Below are 17218 nucleotides of genomic sequence, written 5' to 3' on the forward strand. Positions count from 1 at the left end.
TTGAATTCAACCGAACTGCTCACGACGAATGCCAAACGATAACTGAACGGATCGGTGCGAATTGTTGTTCGACGACAGCGACAGTGACTCCGTAACGGTAAAAGGTGTTCACAACTTGACATTAGGTAAATAAGACAGGTATTTGCCAATATTGGAAATTCAAATAGTTAACAACATTAGATTAATGTTGGTATTGAGCAGTATTTTTGAGGACGTCTCCACTACAATATTAACACTAGTTTACAAAATTTGCGCTTAAAGCTAAAGTTGGAATTTTATTATTAAAGTCCTTTTTGTAATTGATCGACCAAAAAATAGTAAAAGTTAGCTAAGTTCACTTTTAAAATTGCCAGATAAATCTATATTCGTTGCTCGTGAAATCAATTGTACAAAACATTTTTTGTGATACTGAAATAACATTTCTGTTATGTACTGTGATTGGGTGCTCAAAATTAAATGCTGAATGCCACTATTATCTTAATGAGTAATCTTCGAAAAACAGAGTTATTTGCGTTTTGTTTGCTGACTTGTGTAATTTAATGTTTAATCAAACTTTTTTCATTGTAGCACTGTAATTACGATTATGGTTATTTCTACTACGAGTGCTAGCAAATTATGGGAAACCTTATTTAATAAATTATCCATGGGTTAATCGACGCTGATTATAAACTGCTATTTAAAAGTCAGGAGTATATTGAATTTTTTGTTCTAGAGGCATAGAAATGTCTTATTTCAAATGCCCTTGGCTGATAAACTTGTAAGTAGTTGTACTTTGTTGCTGCTTTTGTTGCTATTTAGGAACAGGTTTTACGATCACAATTGTAATGATAAGATTGAGATGCTTACGTTGAATTCGGTTGTACAATTGTTAGATGGTAGACTGAACGATAAGTCTCTTAAAAAAATGATTCATCAAGCAAACAAATTAAATTACATATACGTAAACATACATAAGTACATATTTATCTAGAATCAGAACTGGAATTGCGAAATTTCAGTTTTCGTACAAAATGTGGCTTAAATAATGACGCACTCACCACAACATTTCGGGCTTGACATTTTGCAAATGAGTAACAATTTTAATTGGATGCAAATTGGGAAATACCTAACGAGTATCCGCTTATGACAATTGTTTAGGAAAAAATGACAATTTCGATTTTTGTGGCATTAACACGAAAATTGACCGCATTAAAATTTTCCAATTGAGCAGTGGCGCGTTATGCATTGATTAAAACAATTCAATTAAAATTATCAACAATGCTTAAAGAACAAACAAAATTGTATTTATCGCACCTGCATAAATAAATTAATACAATTTATATTATTTTTTAAATATTTGTTTTAATTAAACGCTTTGTTGGAATAAATACAAGTACTTAACATTTTTTCAAATTCTATTATGCCATTTAATGTGTAATTAATTTGTAATAATTCGGTTGAAAGGGTTAATCGCTGGTCTTTGTTTGTGTTATTATATACACGTACATATACACAACACGTAGCATCATCAAATTATAAGAGGGTATATATATTTTTTTCGTAGAACTTGCTCTCCCTTTTTGTTTCGACATATGGTTGTATACTAACTGATTTAAAATATATTTTGTAAGACTGCACACAGGGTATTTTGTAGTCCAGTTAATTCTGCAGCAAGTTCGCTCCTTTTACCATGCATGCTTTTGAATTGTTTTTAAAACAGTTATACGTAAATCATATGCAATGAGCCAAAGGATTTGTTGTTTCTGAAACAATGTATTTACATATGTAGTTCAGTAAATTGATAAGTTAATTAGTGTTGTTTAATGAGAAACACAAATGAATCTGTTGTTTCTGAACAAATAATTAAATGCCTGTAATATTCAAGTCAATCTAGGTGTATTTATAATTGTAGTATAATATTTAGTTTATTTATTACATAAATCAAAATGCTTGATTCGGGCTTGGACACTTTCTCTTTAACTTACCTGCTCAATAACGACTTAGGCTTTTAATTGTTGTACTTATTTAAATAGAACTGTACACAAATATCAACAATTAACTCTATTCTAATTTGGGCATTTAGCCAACTGCGAATTTATGGCCAACAAAAGCCACTTACAAATTTTGCTCAGTCATTTATCAAGTGCCAGCAGGGCATAAATCTTTTGGCCAAGCAAATCGCAGTGACATCTGCCTAACTGGCACTGAACGCCTGCTTGTCGCCAGAGCTAACCGAAATCCCAAGAAAGCCTACCAGCAAACTCACAATCGTTGTCCTTCGTCACGCAATTGTTGGATTGTTTGTTTTGCTTTTCGCCAAAACATTAAATTTTATAGCATTTACCTGTTCGACATTAAAAACAAAAGATACAAATGCCAAAGGTACTTGGTCAAACCGGCAGGTTGCGCATACGCCATGTGGTAGGCAACTTGGCATCTTGTTTATCGCTCTTGATTTATGCTGTTAAACAACATTAAGAATTGATTTAAATTTAGAGCTTCGCTGATTTTGTTTAGTTTTCTTTATGCCATGTCGCATAATTAATGTGTCTTTTGGGTGTTGTTAAAAAGGAAAAAGTATTTCGAGAGGCACTACAAGTTTTAATGCTGATCCTTGTTTTTTGTAGACATAAAAGTTTGATATAGTAATCAAGTAAATAAAGTTTTTAAAAATATATAACGGCAGATCAACAGATTAAGTTGAAAACTTATAAGCGACTAGTATGTTTTACTGAAGTGTATAGATTCCATTTCATGCTGCTTTAGTATTCAATCCGTTATTAACTTAATTGAATTCAGAAACTTGCCAACTTAAATGAAATCATGCAAAACTAAAAGTCCAACAAATTGGTTAGCTTGAAGAGATTTGTTTTTGGCATTTGCAATTACATTTGGGCCTAATCTACCTTAAGAGTTTGCTTACAGCAAGAGCTTCTCATTTCGTATGCAACTTCAATTTCATTTGTGGCAAAAACTTGGCTTGTGAGGCATGCGAGGCATTTGCCACAAGTGTCAGTCTGTTGGCAGTTTATTTGTTGCATACTTTTTGGCTAACATCTAAATACGGAATACATTAATCACACGCTCCCAGGCTGGACAACTAATAAAGCTGTTGCTTTATTTTGGTTGCATTTTGTGGCCACGCATATCACGCATACGTCACGTTGCATACATATCGCAATCGCAGTATATTAAGTCATTGTTTGGCGCTTGTTAAAGCAAAATTCTATTACAATGCAAAATACAATTCTTGTCGTTTTTGTTGTTTTGTTTTGTTCTATATATATATACATATATACGAGCCAAGTGCCGCCGGCGCTGCCATAAAAATGACTAAAGTACACGCAACAATAACCACAACAACCACAATAACAAAAGCAACAACTCAACTTGACTCCAGTCGCATGGCAAGCGAAGCGCATTTCGTGCGTATAAAAATCTGCAATTCATGCAATTTTCATGGAAAATTTGCCACGCAAAAAGAAAGCACAAAACAAGAGGCACACACACATGTTTTGTGTGTGTGTTGATTGTTGGCAAAGCTATAAATATGACAGTGTGAGTGTTTGTTCACTCGTCTTCTGTGCTTTGAATGTCAAAATATTTGTGTGTTTGGCATTTTAAGCGTTAAATTTTTGCTGTCAACATTTCGTCTAGTGCCAGACATTGTCATTCACCATTGCCATTGTGGCAAGATTCTCTTGAACTAGTCACATAAATTTGCTTGGCACGTGTAAAACTTGACTATGTTTGGAATTTAAGAGATTAGAGCACACGTGCTTTTTGCGTATATGTTTATCTAACTTTAATTTTGAATTGATTGATACATTTTGATATTATTGACAGTTAAAACTACATAAAGTTTACGGCTGATTTAAATAATTTTTATAAACGGATTATAATTAAATACTTAAAATGATTGTTCATTAATTATATTAACAACAAGTTAAGATTCTTGCAGAAAGACCTTTAAACTTCTGTTGACCCATACTCGCCGTTAGCAGCTGAAAGTTCTACAGCACGTAAATACTGCATATAATAAATAACTACTATCCAAAAATATAATTCAGGAGCTTTAAAAAAGAGTTCGAATGAGAGAGAGATTTATATACAAATTGATAATACATACCCAATAATACTAGCCAGGCAAAGAGCATTTGATAACTGGCGTAGACTCCGCAGACGATCATTACGGGTATAAAAAATATTACAGTAATAAATGACAACACCAGGAAAGCGATTAAGAAGCCATTGCTGTGCTGTAAAGTTCTTAATTTCGATTAGATAAATTCGCATTTAATAATGCTAAATTACCAGGTCAGCTCCCACCGTAATCATGACAGCGCTCAGCAGTTGAATAAAGAAAATACTTTCCAAAGTGAGTACCAATATTGGCAGCGATAAAATAGTGTAAGTCATTGACTCTCTGTTTATACTGAGGTGATCTATAAAGATGCCAAAGCGGCCAACACATAAGGCCAACTCGATTAGGCCGATATATAGACAAGCAAGCTTCAAATTATTCCTCAACGGGCGGCAGCACAATGGAAACATCCTTTTAAACAACCAACTAAATTTAAAATGAAGAAAATCATTATCATATTTAAGCCATTTGGAGTTGAAAAAAAATGCTTACCGAAATAAGCAATCTAAGAGAAACGCACGGATTCAACGAGTTGCTCTTCCTGAATGCCAATCTCCTGCGGCTGAGCATTTGTCGAAGTTGAGGGATATAGATCTTGTAACTTAGTTTCTTCTGGTGTTATCAACTTATCGTTATTCATATCCTTGGCATCTGCTTCATCACCAACATCAATCTTAACTGTCTTGCCAGCTGGCGTTATGACGAGTATATGCATGTTTTTCAAAATGATGAATATTAAATGCTAGGCAAGCCGAAAGCGTAATTTGGTCATATAAGGCCAAAATAAACCTTTTGTAATTTCTGTTAATTTTGATAATTTTGAAAATATTGACAATCAAACTAAACAGCTTTGTCATCAGCCTGACTAAATTTTGGGATTGGAAGTCATAGCCTACGCTTTAAATATTTGATCATATGGTTTAAAAATTCTTAAATTAAAATCTGTTGTAATTTGCGCCAGTAAGAAGTTAAAGTGGTTTAAAGTAAGAGTGTGGACGACTTTTTTTTAACCTTAGTTGGAGCTTAATTGCTAATTAATTGCTAATTATGAGCTTCTTTGAAATATATTCCGTTTTTTTGCCGTTCCGTTCAGTTCATTTATGTTGCGCAGAAAAGTAAGCAATGAAAGTCGTGAACAGTGGAAACTTTGCCAAATGCCGTCAAAGCCGAGCCAAGCGCTGTTTCTCTTTATCCTTCCGCTTTGCGGTAGATTTGTGGTTTTTGTCTGTGTGTGAGAGTGTTTGAGTGTGTGTGTGTGTGTGCTTATACTTTAGTATGCTGGAAACAAAAAATATATGTCTCAGTCTCACCACGCCCACATGTGTTGTGTTGTGTGAGCGTGTGTGTGTGTGTGTGTGTGTGTGTGTGTGTGTGTGTGTGTGTGTGGTCCTCGTCCTGGGCCTGGACTTAGCAACGACTGTTTGTTTTTGGCATGTAGAAAAGAAGAACATAATTAATTCAAATTAATTACAATTTGTGTGGAATTAGCGCTTGCGGCAAGCCGCCCACAAACAATGATAATGATAATAATGATGATGTTGCTGTTGTTGCCTATGCCAACGTTGCCCGCAATTTCACATATTTCAAGAGATTTTTATGGGCACATGTTTCGGTATGTTCATTAGGCTCTCTCCCACTCTCTCCCCGCGGTTCATCCCTTTAATTTCTATGTATTTTAGCAAAATGCAAATTTCGTATGACAGCCTAAGTACTTGAATTATGTGCTGGCTCTGCAACTGCAGCAGCCTTCAAATTTGGCGTATTTTAGCATCCTCTTTCCCTCGTCTTCGCCGAATTCACATTGTTTGTCTGACCCAATTAGCACAAAATTGCAACAACGTCATAAACTCAAGTGCACAACTCAATTGGGCAGCCAAGAGAGCGCGAGATAATGTGAAAGAGAGGGGGAGAGGGAGATGGAAAAGGGGGAGGGACATTTATAAATCAATTATGCAACGATTGCACGCTCATTAGTGTCAAACTCAATTAACGCTGTGACAGTTTTGAATGCGCTGCAGCAGCCAACCCCTTTCCCCCTTGTCACTTCCTCTCACTCCCTTGAAGTGACAGCTTACATAAATGGTCAGCCAAAGTTCAATTCGTTAATTGGCCTGACATAAAGCTTTTGGCTTCAATTAACAGCTTAGAGGCATTATTTTACTTTGTCAAAAAACATTACATTTAAATAAATATTTAAATATATTGTTTGTTGTTATTTTAAAAATTTTTAAACTTTATTTTGAATTAATTAGTTAAAAACTTTTGTGGAGCTGATTTTGGCTGATCACAAATATTAAAAAAATATAGTATAATTTAATAATAATTTAAACAAGTTGACGTTAAATAAATAATTATATAAGTGAAGAGTTTTATGCTGTTAAAAATTGCACTTTTGGTATCCATAAGCTCTTTAAATATGATAAATTATCATCTTAACCACAGCTTTCTTTAACCGACTGCAATTCTTTTTGACCTTGGCTTTTAGCTCTTGGCATATAGCTTAAATAAACAAACAGGATCTTAGACTAAACTCAACTTTAATGCCGTCGGCTGTTGGCCATTCAATTCGGCCACACACACTCATACTCACACACAACTAAGCACAGTTCATTCAGCAGGCCTCAGTCTATATACGATATGTCCTTTTTTTGTTTTATCAAGTATTTTATATCATAATTGCAATCTTGCATAAATGCGTATGCCAGAGTTTCCAAGCACAATTACAGCGTGTGTGGGTGTGTGCGATTGTGTGTATTTAGTGTGTTTGTTTGTCCTTCGAATCGTCATTTTAGTATGCGCCTTTTTCATACTCGTAGCAACATCATCAACTGCCAACCCACAGTTGTCTACACGTGTAACTGTGTTGTTCACACACACACACACATTGAAAAGTGCGCAATGTCCATGACACACTTGCCAATACATATATGTGTGTGTGTGTGTGTGTGTGCTATTCGTTGCATATCTCAATGTTTGCATCTGCGGCCAGGCTTTGCCCCATTCTGCAAACATGTTGGCCATGCTTCTTGTTGTTGTTGTTGCCTAAGCAGCAACGTAACGCATTGACACGCGTTTTGTTTGCACTGAGTGGACACCCAGCTATAGCTTCCCCTTCTCCCCGACCACCTGCTGTCCCCTCACCCCGCTTTCTATGACATACCAATGAGGTCAGCTGCCATGTTATTACACATGCATGTAGACACGTTTTCTTCATTTTGCTTTGATTCCTTTTGGGCCACGTTCGCTCCATTAACACTCAATCATTAGCTGCTATCAAAGGCACTCGTGCATCAAATTAAAAGCCAACGGAAATATCATCAATAATAAACGCGACCAATGCCAAATAAGGCGCCCTCGTCCATCTGTCCGTCTGTCCGTCTGTCTGGCGACACGTCTTGGCTCAACGTGACCAATTAATATTTTGGCATCCTGGCGACAAACAATTAGCGCAGACAAAACAAACCAATCCCAACAGTATAACAGCTATTTACACTAATTAGCAATTATTATTATTTTTATTTATTTTCAAGCTTTAAGCAACATTTAAATTGAAAATTAAAAATAAAAAAAATTTGATTTTACTTTATTTCTATTATATTTATAATACAAATTATTTATTGATTTATTTATTTACGATATGACTCCTAAATTTAAAAATTATTAAAACCATGACCATTTACAAATAATTAAAAAAATACCAAACTGTGTTCACTAGTGTAGTATTCATCTAATAATTGCTCTTTACTAAAAATTAATCAATTACTTCAATCCTTGTTCTTTGAGACTCTGTGCCATGCCACACTGCGTATGCGTAATGTGTGTGTTACGTATACGTAACGTTGCTTTAAGCTTGGCAATCAAATCATTTAATACTCTCTGGAATGTCACATATATGCGCAAAGCTATGCAAATCGCTGCAGTTTATATATCATAGGATTAGGATTGGGAGAGAAATCTGCATGTTTTCAATGACATTGGGCTGAGTCAAAGGGCGCATAAAGTGCATTTAAAATGGCATTATATAGGATTCTCACACACACACAAACACACAGAGTTAAAGGGCTTTTATGCAAATGTTTTACCTGCTGCTTGTGCATTTTATGCGACTCTTAGCTCGTTTCGGATCGTTCAATTGGCCAACAATTCAATTTTATTTGATTAAATTTTTCTCAGCTCTTTTATGAGTTTTACCTTTTTTGGGAATTTGACTGGCTAAGCAAACATTTGTTTGGTATCGAAATTGACTTGGCTTACAGTTTGGCTTAATTAACATGAAACTTGTGTGTTGCCAGGTCTTTCAAAAAAGTGTTAAGACAAAAAGCAAATTGCCACTAAATTGGCACTTAAGGAATTTTGCTGAGCTGGCTAACAGAATGTCCTTGTTTTGCCCTGCTCGACCATAGTCTTGCCTGACTGACGGTCTGACACTTTGTTCGCCTGCCTGTTGTTAGCTCAACACTGGCTTCACCGGCAGTCAATTAAAGTCCAACTGATGTTTAACAATTTAATTACGAAAGTTAACAAGTTTAAGTTGAACTGCCAACTGGAGGCAGCCGACAGCCGACAGCCGGCAGCTGTGTCCCGACAATTCAATTGGTCCAAAACGGAAGGTGTTCAGCAAAATATGCCAAAGGCAGTATAAATTTATAATATTTCCACAGAAATTTCTGTCAGCCATTTGCTGAGGCAATAATAAAGGTACTCCCTGACCCTGTTGAAGCAAATATACCAACTTAACTTCAAAGGGGAAACTTGGTATAAAAATATATATTTAAAAATAAATAGAAGTTTCTCAAGTTTATTCATATCTTTATGTTTACGTAAAAAGAATACCCTTAATATTTTGATGCAGATAAGTTTACAATATTTGTGCTTGCATTGTGCTTAAAACAAAAATATAATTTGAATAAAATGCATATATGATCCTAACTGGAAGGTTGATTGAATTTAAGATTTATTTTAAGCACGGTAATGGTAAGATGGGTATTTGATAGGTTTTTTCTCTAAGCACTAAAAAAAAAATGTATTTGAAGAAAATTTGTATTGAATAATGAACTTAAACTAAACTAACTTCTTTGAGAACCCTCGCCTATGTGCTTTTATTTATTCACTTTATCAAGATTTCATTATAAACATAAATGTAATTTAAATTTTTAAATGAATGTTTGAAATTTATTATTATATTTATTAAGAATATTTGAAATATTTCGTTTCTTATCATTATTGCCCACCTTTTTGTCTAATTTGTGCTGGCCTTTGTGAATTATTTGGCTTTTTAGTTGGCCACTTGATGTGGCACAAAGGCTGCCTTCATAAGCGTCTTTAAAATTTTTGCATGTAATTATTGTGAATTTTCCATTTAGTTAGCTTTTCTCCGGTTTCTTTCTACATTATTTTTCTCATATTTACGTGGCAGCTGCATTTGTGCCATTTTTAATGAGTTTTTGTTGCAAGAAACTGTTGTTGTTTTGGCAAAGTTTACACGCTCGACCAGCGGCAACTGACTAGCTGACAGATAGACTGACTGACTGACTGACTCTTTGGCAACTTGACTGGTCGAGTCGCACTTGAGGCACTCGAAAAACTAATCAGCGTCGGTAAAAGTGCGCCGAGTGCCTTGCAAGTTTTGCGCTGATTGTGTTGTCTCAACTTCCTGTTAGGGTATACACGTAAATGGGGTATGCAAATTAACTAATTAAATGTGAAGCATTGAACAAAGGTTAATTGAGCCCAATTATATACTCAGTTTCAATGCTTTTGTCTTTTGTTTAAGAAGAGTTTGAAACATTTTTGAGATGCATACTTGAACTTTGGTCTTACAGGGTATTTTTCTTGCTGATTGCTCTGCCTTTGTTAGCTGAACCAAGTCTTTAGAACATAATTAAGACTGTTGCAGTTTAGCCAAGTTGTGCGTATTTAATGAGCATGCCAGGCCCAAAGCAAGCCAAGGACCTGCTCTGTCTTGGTCTGGTCCGAAACTCGTTTGTGTTTTAAAACTTTGTCGAGGGTGGGATAATTTTTGGTCAGTTTTGGACTTGACATGGGTCTCGTTACTTATCTTGCTCATTTCCTTTCAGTGCACTTTTGTATTGCATTAACATGGTCATTATCCTGTGTTATCCTTTTGCCTTTTGCAACTAATGTTTCAGGCACTTTCCGAGCTTTCCACGTTTTCCTAGCTGCTTTTTATTATAAATTATGTGGCGGCTCTAGCCCTCTCAAGTGTTTTCCTTCCGCCGAGCTCAATTGCATAGTTATTAGCTATTGTTATTGCCATTGTTGTTGCTGTAGTTGTTGTTGTTGTTGTCAGAGTTGTTTTTGTGTGTATCTGCTGTGTGCTGTTGCCTTTTTCACACCTCTGCACTCGCATTCACTGGGCAAATGTGTTAAAAGTTCCGTGCACGCTTCGTTGCCTTCCTGCCCGCAAGTGTATATCCTGGAAAATCCTGCCCACTCTCCAGCTTGTCGCATTTAATTTTCATTATAGGCACTTGACTGCACAAAATTATGCCGTCAGTTAATGGCCAGGGAAGTTCCGGGGTGTATTGCAGGGGGCCTTATAAATAATTTTAACTTATTAGTGTGTCGCCGCTCAAATCACCTAAACAACAATGCACAACTGAGAGTAGGCTACATAAAATTTCAGAATTAATTTAACTTGTATGTATTTTTCATTCAATAGTTTGTTTTTTTTTTTTTAGATATACGAGAAATATTTTTTGAGATTTAATTCTGTCAAGCTTTTAACTTCTTAGCATTTAATAAGAAGCGTTTAACTTGTAATCAATGGATAATGTAAGATACCAAAATGTAATTTAATCTGCTATTTATTATACACTTTTCAAGCTTGTTTGAGAGGCTTTGAGATTAAGCTTTGCACAGTTATTTACAGATTCTGTATGGCTTTTTAATAAAGCTTGTTGGGAAAGTGAAAACACTCTTTAAATTATGAATCTGAAGTTTTACTGTTTCATTTTCTAGTTTCTTTTATATCTATGCAATAACATTAAAAGTCAAAAGTCGACAGAGCTGTCAGTGCAGACAGAAGCAGAATTTGAGCAGAGTTTAATCCTTTTGCTTGAATGGGATTTGGTCGACACTTTGGTACTATGAAATAGGAATTGCATGTATTGTAATACAAATGGGTGGGAAATAGAGAATGCCATGGGTCAAGTTCAATTAAGCAAGATTTAGTTTAACTTTGTTTGAGCAGAGGATAAAGGAAAATGGCCACGAAGACAAGACCAAAAATCCTATTTAAGCTGCAGTTTCTCTTGTCCTTTTTCGTTCATTTGTAGTTGGTTGCTTTCTTTTTTGTCTGTTTTATATGCTGGTGCTAAATGTCAGCGATGCAATTAAATTGGGAATAGGCGACAACGATGACGACGACAACAACAACAACAACGACAGCGATGGAGACAGAGACCGGATAAAAGAAGGATGAAGTGAAAAGAATGAGGTTGCAGTTGGAGTTGAAGACTTGGTGCGACTGGCGACTGGCAACTTGCAACTGGCGTGTTATAAAATTATGAAGCAAAAATTGGATTTAAAAACAGCTCGGAACTGGAGCTGGAGAAACGGGATAGCCATTAGCGTCGCTTGGATGTCGTTTACAGGGTCCTGTGGCCGCTGCATTTGATGAGTTTAAAAATTGTAATTAAACTGCGTTTGTTGTCATTCCATTTATAAATAATAATAATAAATATTGCATAATAAGGCAGTCCCCAGACGCTTGGCACCAAAGAAATACGCTTAAAAGGAAATGAATGGAAATGAATGGCATTAAAGGAGGGGACGGTAGCTGTAAGAACTGTAAGTTGTTGGCAATGGCAAGCAAAGTTGTTACATTTAACTATTAAAACTTTTGCAGCAACTTCATAAAATGACGTGCGAAAAACAGCGCGCAATGAAATGAAAGAAAAATGCCGTTGAAATCAACTAAAAGAGGAACTTCTTCCCTATTTCCTCAGGCCAACTTCATAAAGAAGGCTCTTTGGCGCGTGCTGAAAGGTTTTTGGCTTGGTCCAAACACTTTAATTAAAGTGAAATGCAAACATTTCAATTAAGTCCCGGACTAAGCTGATTTCAATCTGACTAAAAGGGATAACTTCCGGCAGACATTTTGCCTTTTGCTGTCGCCTCAAGGGTTGCAACTTCTTTTACTCTTTCCTCGTTCTTCCTAGCTACTTGCCTCTTATTCCTTGCGCCGACTTTGTCAGGTCGTGCGTGCCTGTTTGCCTGCCAGCCAAGCTCAAATGTTATCCAAGCACAATTAAAAGGGCATTGCCCATTTGCTGATGACGTCGATGCTGACACGCCGACCGAAGCGATTGACATTAATTTTGCATTAGCCAACCCTTAGTCAAGTTGCTCATACGCCACGTTAGCCGCAAATTTAATTATGCGCGCTTGACTATAAAAAAAAGGGAAGAAGAGACGAAAACAGTATGAACCAAATAACAAGTGCCTTTTGTTAAAGAGCCAAGTAGCCAGTTTTTTCTCTTTTCTTGTGTTCTTTTTTGTATTTTCCAATTAAGTAAATTGCTTAAGCCAGCTGGGCTGCTCCTTCATTGTATAAATCACATCGGGTTAGGCAAAACCCAAATGTATTCTGTCCATCGATGATGGAGCCGTCACACATCAATAAAGTAAACAAACCCCTCAAAATCTCAAGTACAGGCAGGAATAATCTCAGTTCCCCAGAGTAGAACTAATCGCTGTTTTGTTTGTGGCTCCTATCAAAGTATTTAATTGAGAAACATCCCCCTTTTTACAACCTAGAACTTTTTCTATACTTATGTCTGGCTTTAATTGATTCCGTGAAAATAGTCTAAGCGCATTATTAGACAACCCTCAACGTCAGCTTCTATAATGATTAGTGCTTTGATGTGTGAACCAGACACAATTGTTATTGCTGTTTCTTTCGGTCTGCCAACATTCAATTTGTATTACATGACCTGCCATTGTTATCGCTTTTATGCGCTGCGAGTATGCCGCCCTTTAATGGCCTTAATCGATAATGGGGTCCCATTGTAAACGCCTGGTAATCTTAACGATTCCGGCTAAATGAGGCAAATGAGATATGTCAACGCTTTATATGGTAATATAAGTGTCAGGCTATTGAAATACATTAATGCTTCAAGATACGACTTAAGTGTGACAACGAAACCATAGTCAATACTTATCATATTGATAATGCTATTTGTGAGTTATGGGTGTTACAAGCTCACTTTAATATCAATACATTATAAAAAGTAAGTTATTAATTTTAATGAATTTATCACGGAACTTCTAAGAAATTGAGAAATTAACAATCTATCAAAATAAACAATAAACAATCTATAGGAAAAAGTATTCCATAGCAAACTTTTGAACAACACTGATTTAAATGCAAATGAATTAATATTCCATGTATATTTTTTTTCAAAAATTAAGCAGAAATTCCGAGTTTAATTTTTTCGTTTAGTAAATATGGAAGGTCCAAAATTATAAATAAAATGAATTAAAAAATTAAAATGCAAACATTAAATCAATTTATGACTTTCAAAGATCTTCTCATTAATTTATTCAATTAATTATACCCTTCTCTAGCCTCAAATTTCTTGGGTTCTATGGTTTCTAGCTAAATTAGTCAGTACTCGAAAATAATTTTTTAAAGCCCCATCACTTTATTCACTTACTCATCTAATTGATAATAATTATTAAAAATTGACTATAGAAAATATTCAATAATCAATCAAATTTCAAAAGAACTGTCACAAATTGTATATATTTTGACACGAGTTAAACTTTAAGCCACTTGAAAACACTTAAAATCACTTAATTAGAGTCATAAGTTATGAGTTGATTGAAATAATTTCCATGGTTAGGTGCACATGTGGTGACAAGTTTGTTGGCTGGCTCATAATATTGTGAGTAGGAGTATTTAAGAGTTGCTAATTAGATTAAGTGAAGTGTCAAATTTTACTATGTTTTCACTCTGCCAGCAAGTTGTGTGCGCTTAACCTGCCCTCAAGTGCACTTCAGCACAAGCCAGTCAGCTTGCAACAGTTGCAACTGCTGCAACAACAGCAACAGCAGCAACAACAACTCTAACAATATAGCATTTGTTTTCTATTGCAGGAGGTAGACGATGTTGTAGAAGGCGTGGCAATGAGCAGAGGAATAAACTGGCACAACAACTTTAAAAGTACAAACCAAGTGCAGAATTGAAGAGCACAGACCGAGCAACAATACAAAATGCGATGTCAGCAACAGCAGCAAGTACAACGACAGTAAAAGCGAGTCAACAACAGCTTAAAACATAATACGCTAAAGGCAAACCAGGAGACGACATCAAGAGGGAAAGTGAGAGGAATGTTAGAACAAAGCGTCAGCAGAATGATGATGAGAAAATCTTTGTTATAATTAGTAAGCGGATGGCAGACAAACTGAGCACTGAGCATGAATCAAATGTTCAACTGGACTGCAGCGGTAGCGGAAGCGGAAGTGGAAGTGAAAACGGAAACATTTGTGCAGGCCCAATAAAACAGACTAAATGTTTCTTGGAAAGCGGCAAAAGCAATTGCAGCATCAGCAACAAATGTTAAAGAGTTTGCGATCATGTGTGACGTTGAGAAGGCGATTAAGGGCAATCAAAGCGATGATAACGATGACGATCACAATGAGCAGCAGCAACATAAACACCAGCAACAACATCAACATCAACAACAACACGAGGAGGAGGAGGAGGAGGACGAGGAGCAGCTGCAACTCCATAATGCAACAGACGTGAAGTCAGCTGCATTGGCAGCAACAACAACAAATCAGAATGCCTCAAGCCGCTGCCTGGGACAATTGCTGAAGCTGTTGCTCTCCTCGCCGGGACTCGTAGTTCTAGTCGCTGGTTACTCGGTACTTGGTGCCCTGATATTTCCCCTCTTGGAGGCCCCAGAGGATCTGAGCAAATCGGCAGCTATTGCCAAGAGTCGGGAGGATTGCCTGCGTGAACTCTGGATCATAACGGGTGAGAGAAGAACACGAAACACAATTTAGAAATGAGAAATTATGCGCAAAATGTATTCCGCAATGGCCATAAATTTGTGTACGTGTACTTTACGCATGATTTGCTTTTTGGGCAACCCATTAATGGAAATTAATGCTAAACAAATATTAATATTTTAATTGAAATTTACTCACACCTTTAGACAGACCTATAGATAGTTATGCAGTCAATGGAATGCAATATCCAATGTACAAATTGAATAATAACAAAATATTTACAAACGCAAATATTTGAACAGCCATAGGAAAACAAATTTCACAAATTTAAGCGAAACTTGCTCTTGTTCTGCTAAATACTGTTAGTTACACTGATTTATTTTGTATTAATTACTTTGTCACATCAATTACAGCTGCCGCTGGCATTCAATCCTTGTGCATACAATTTCATTGTGTGTGTGTGTGTTTGAGCTTATGTTGATTTAATGAAAATTTCAAATCATAAATAAGCTAATTAATTAACTTACGCGCTGTTTGTACTCGTATTTGAAATTTGTGCACCTGGCGTATGATTAATATCCAAGACTATTCATTTAAGGATGCCGCCAACACCCCCAAATAGGCCTTGGTTAAAATTTTGCAATTATCTAGTTAATTCAGTTGACAAATTCGTGACTTTCACCTCGCATATAATCCCAGATGTAGAACGACGAATTTGATCAGAATAAAACGCTGATGCGCCATTTTAATTTATAATTATAACGCGAGCATAATTAATGTAGTTCTTATTACGCTCCACATATGCAGACAATAAAGAGTTGAAATCTTTTGGGCAAGCAATAAAACGGAAACCAATGAAACAACTATTTCGGTAAATGGTTCTATTTCAGTTTCCTTCTATCGGTTTCGGTAACAGTACCGTTACGTAACGGTACACCAAAGCAATTTTGAAACATTTTAAAATGATAAGGTTTTGTTTTTTAATAATTATAACATCGAAGTCAATATCTAGTTTCAGAGGAACAAAATTTTTTTTATGATGGAATTAAAATGCCAAATCATGATCAAAATGACATTCCGCTTAAAAATCGGTTCAGTTTTGATCAAGTTATGACAGTTTGAAGTTGGTCAGACTTCGGGGTTAGTCACTTTACAAGTCCAAATTTTTGTTCATTTCCACATGATTTTTTACAAAAAAAATGAAAGGTCTCAGAATCAAGTTTAAAGTGTTGTTTTATACTAATTACGATATAAGGAGTTCATTAAAAGTGAAAACTTGAGATTTAAAATTTTGAATTTTCGAAATTTCAAAGGGGAGACCCTTAGCATCGAAATCGAATCTTGGTCGAAAATAATAAAATTTTCTAAATAAACAAAATTTGAATGCAGATTGAATTAAAATGCCAAATCATGATCAAAATGACATTCCGCTTAAAAATCGGTTCAGTTTTGATCAAGTTATGACAGTTTGAAGTTGGCCAGACTTCGGGGTTAGTCACTTTACAAGTCCAAATTTTTGTTCATTTCCACATGATTTTTTACAAAAAAATGAAAGGTCTCAGAATCAAGTTTAAAGTGTTGTTTTATACTAATTACGATATAAGGAGTTCATTAAAAGTGAAAACTTGAGATTTAAAATTTTGAATTTTCGAAATTTTAAAGGGGGGACCCTTAGCATCGAAATCGAATCTTGGTCGAAAATAATAAAATTTTCTAAATAAACAAAATTTGAATGCAGATTGAATTAAAATGCCAAATCATGATCAAAATGACATTCCGCTTGAAAATCGGTTCAGTTTTGATCAAGTTATGACAGTTTGAAGTTGGTCAGACTTCGGGGTTAGTCACTTTACAAGTCCAAATTTTTGTTCATTTCCACATGATTTTTTACAAAAAAATGAAAGGTCTCAGAATCAAGTTTCAAGTGTTGTTTTATACTAATTACGATATAAGGAGTTCATTAAAAGTGAAAACTTGAGATTTAAAATTTTGAATTTTCGAAATTTTAAAGGGGGGACCCTTAGCATCGAAATCGAATCTTGGTCGAAAATAATAAAATTTTCTAAATAAACAAAATTTGAATGCAGATTGAATTAAAATGCCAAATCATGATCA

At 35.4% G+C, this 17218-nt stretch overlaps 2 protein-coding genes and 1 long non-coding RNA gene across 4 annotated transcripts in view; 2 read left to right on the top strand and 1 right to left on the bottom strand.

Moving 5' to 3' along the window:
• Positions 1 to 38: 38 nt before the first annotated feature.
• Positions 39 to 14393, top strand: LOC117784376. The gene is made up of 2 exons (XR_004617419.1): positions 39 to 125; positions 14246 to 14393. It is a non-coding gene; the product is annotated as an uncharacterized LOC117784376 (long non-coding RNA).
• Positions 3850 to 4969, bottom strand: LOC117784375. Of its 2 annotated transcripts, none has more exons than XR_004617418.1 (4): positions 4616 to 4969; positions 4294 to 4549; positions 4109 to 4248; positions 3850 to 4052 (listed from the first exon to the last, which is right to left on the bottom strand). XR_004617418.1 is itself a non-coding variant. In XM_034622099.1 (4 exons), exons 2-4 carry the CDS (start codon positions 4531 to 4533, stop codon positions 3949 to 3951), a joined length of 474 nt encoding a protein of 157 aa, XP_034477990.1. In that variant the 5' UTR covers positions 4534 to 4549; positions 4616 to 4966; the 3' UTR covers positions 3850 to 3948. The 2 variants fall into 2 exon arrangements, 1 of the variants encoding a protein (XP_034477990.1); XM_034622099.1 differs by having other exon boundaries at positions 4109 to 4238; positions 4616 to 4966.
• Positions 14394 to 14566: 173 nt separating the features above from the next.
• LOC117782995 overlaps positions 14567 to 17218 on the top strand; it is a 29759-nt gene continuing 27107 nt past the window's right edge. The window contains exons 1-2 of the mRNA XM_034620117.1: positions 14567 to 14617; positions 14846 to 15128. Of these exons, the coding sequence (XP_034476008.1) occupies positions 14567 to 14617; positions 14846 to 15128 (334 nt within the window). The remainder of the gene's footprint in view (positions 14618 to 14845; positions 15129 to 17218) is intronic.

The sequence above is a fragment of the Drosophila innubila genome, assembly GCF_004354385.1.
Source record: "Drosophila innubila isolate TH190305 chromosome 2R unlocalized genomic scaffold, UK_Dinn_1.0 1_C_2R, whole genome shotgun sequence".
NCBI classification, from domain to species: domain Eukaryota; kingdom Metazoa; phylum Arthropoda; class Insecta; order Diptera; family Drosophilidae; genus Drosophila; species Drosophila innubila.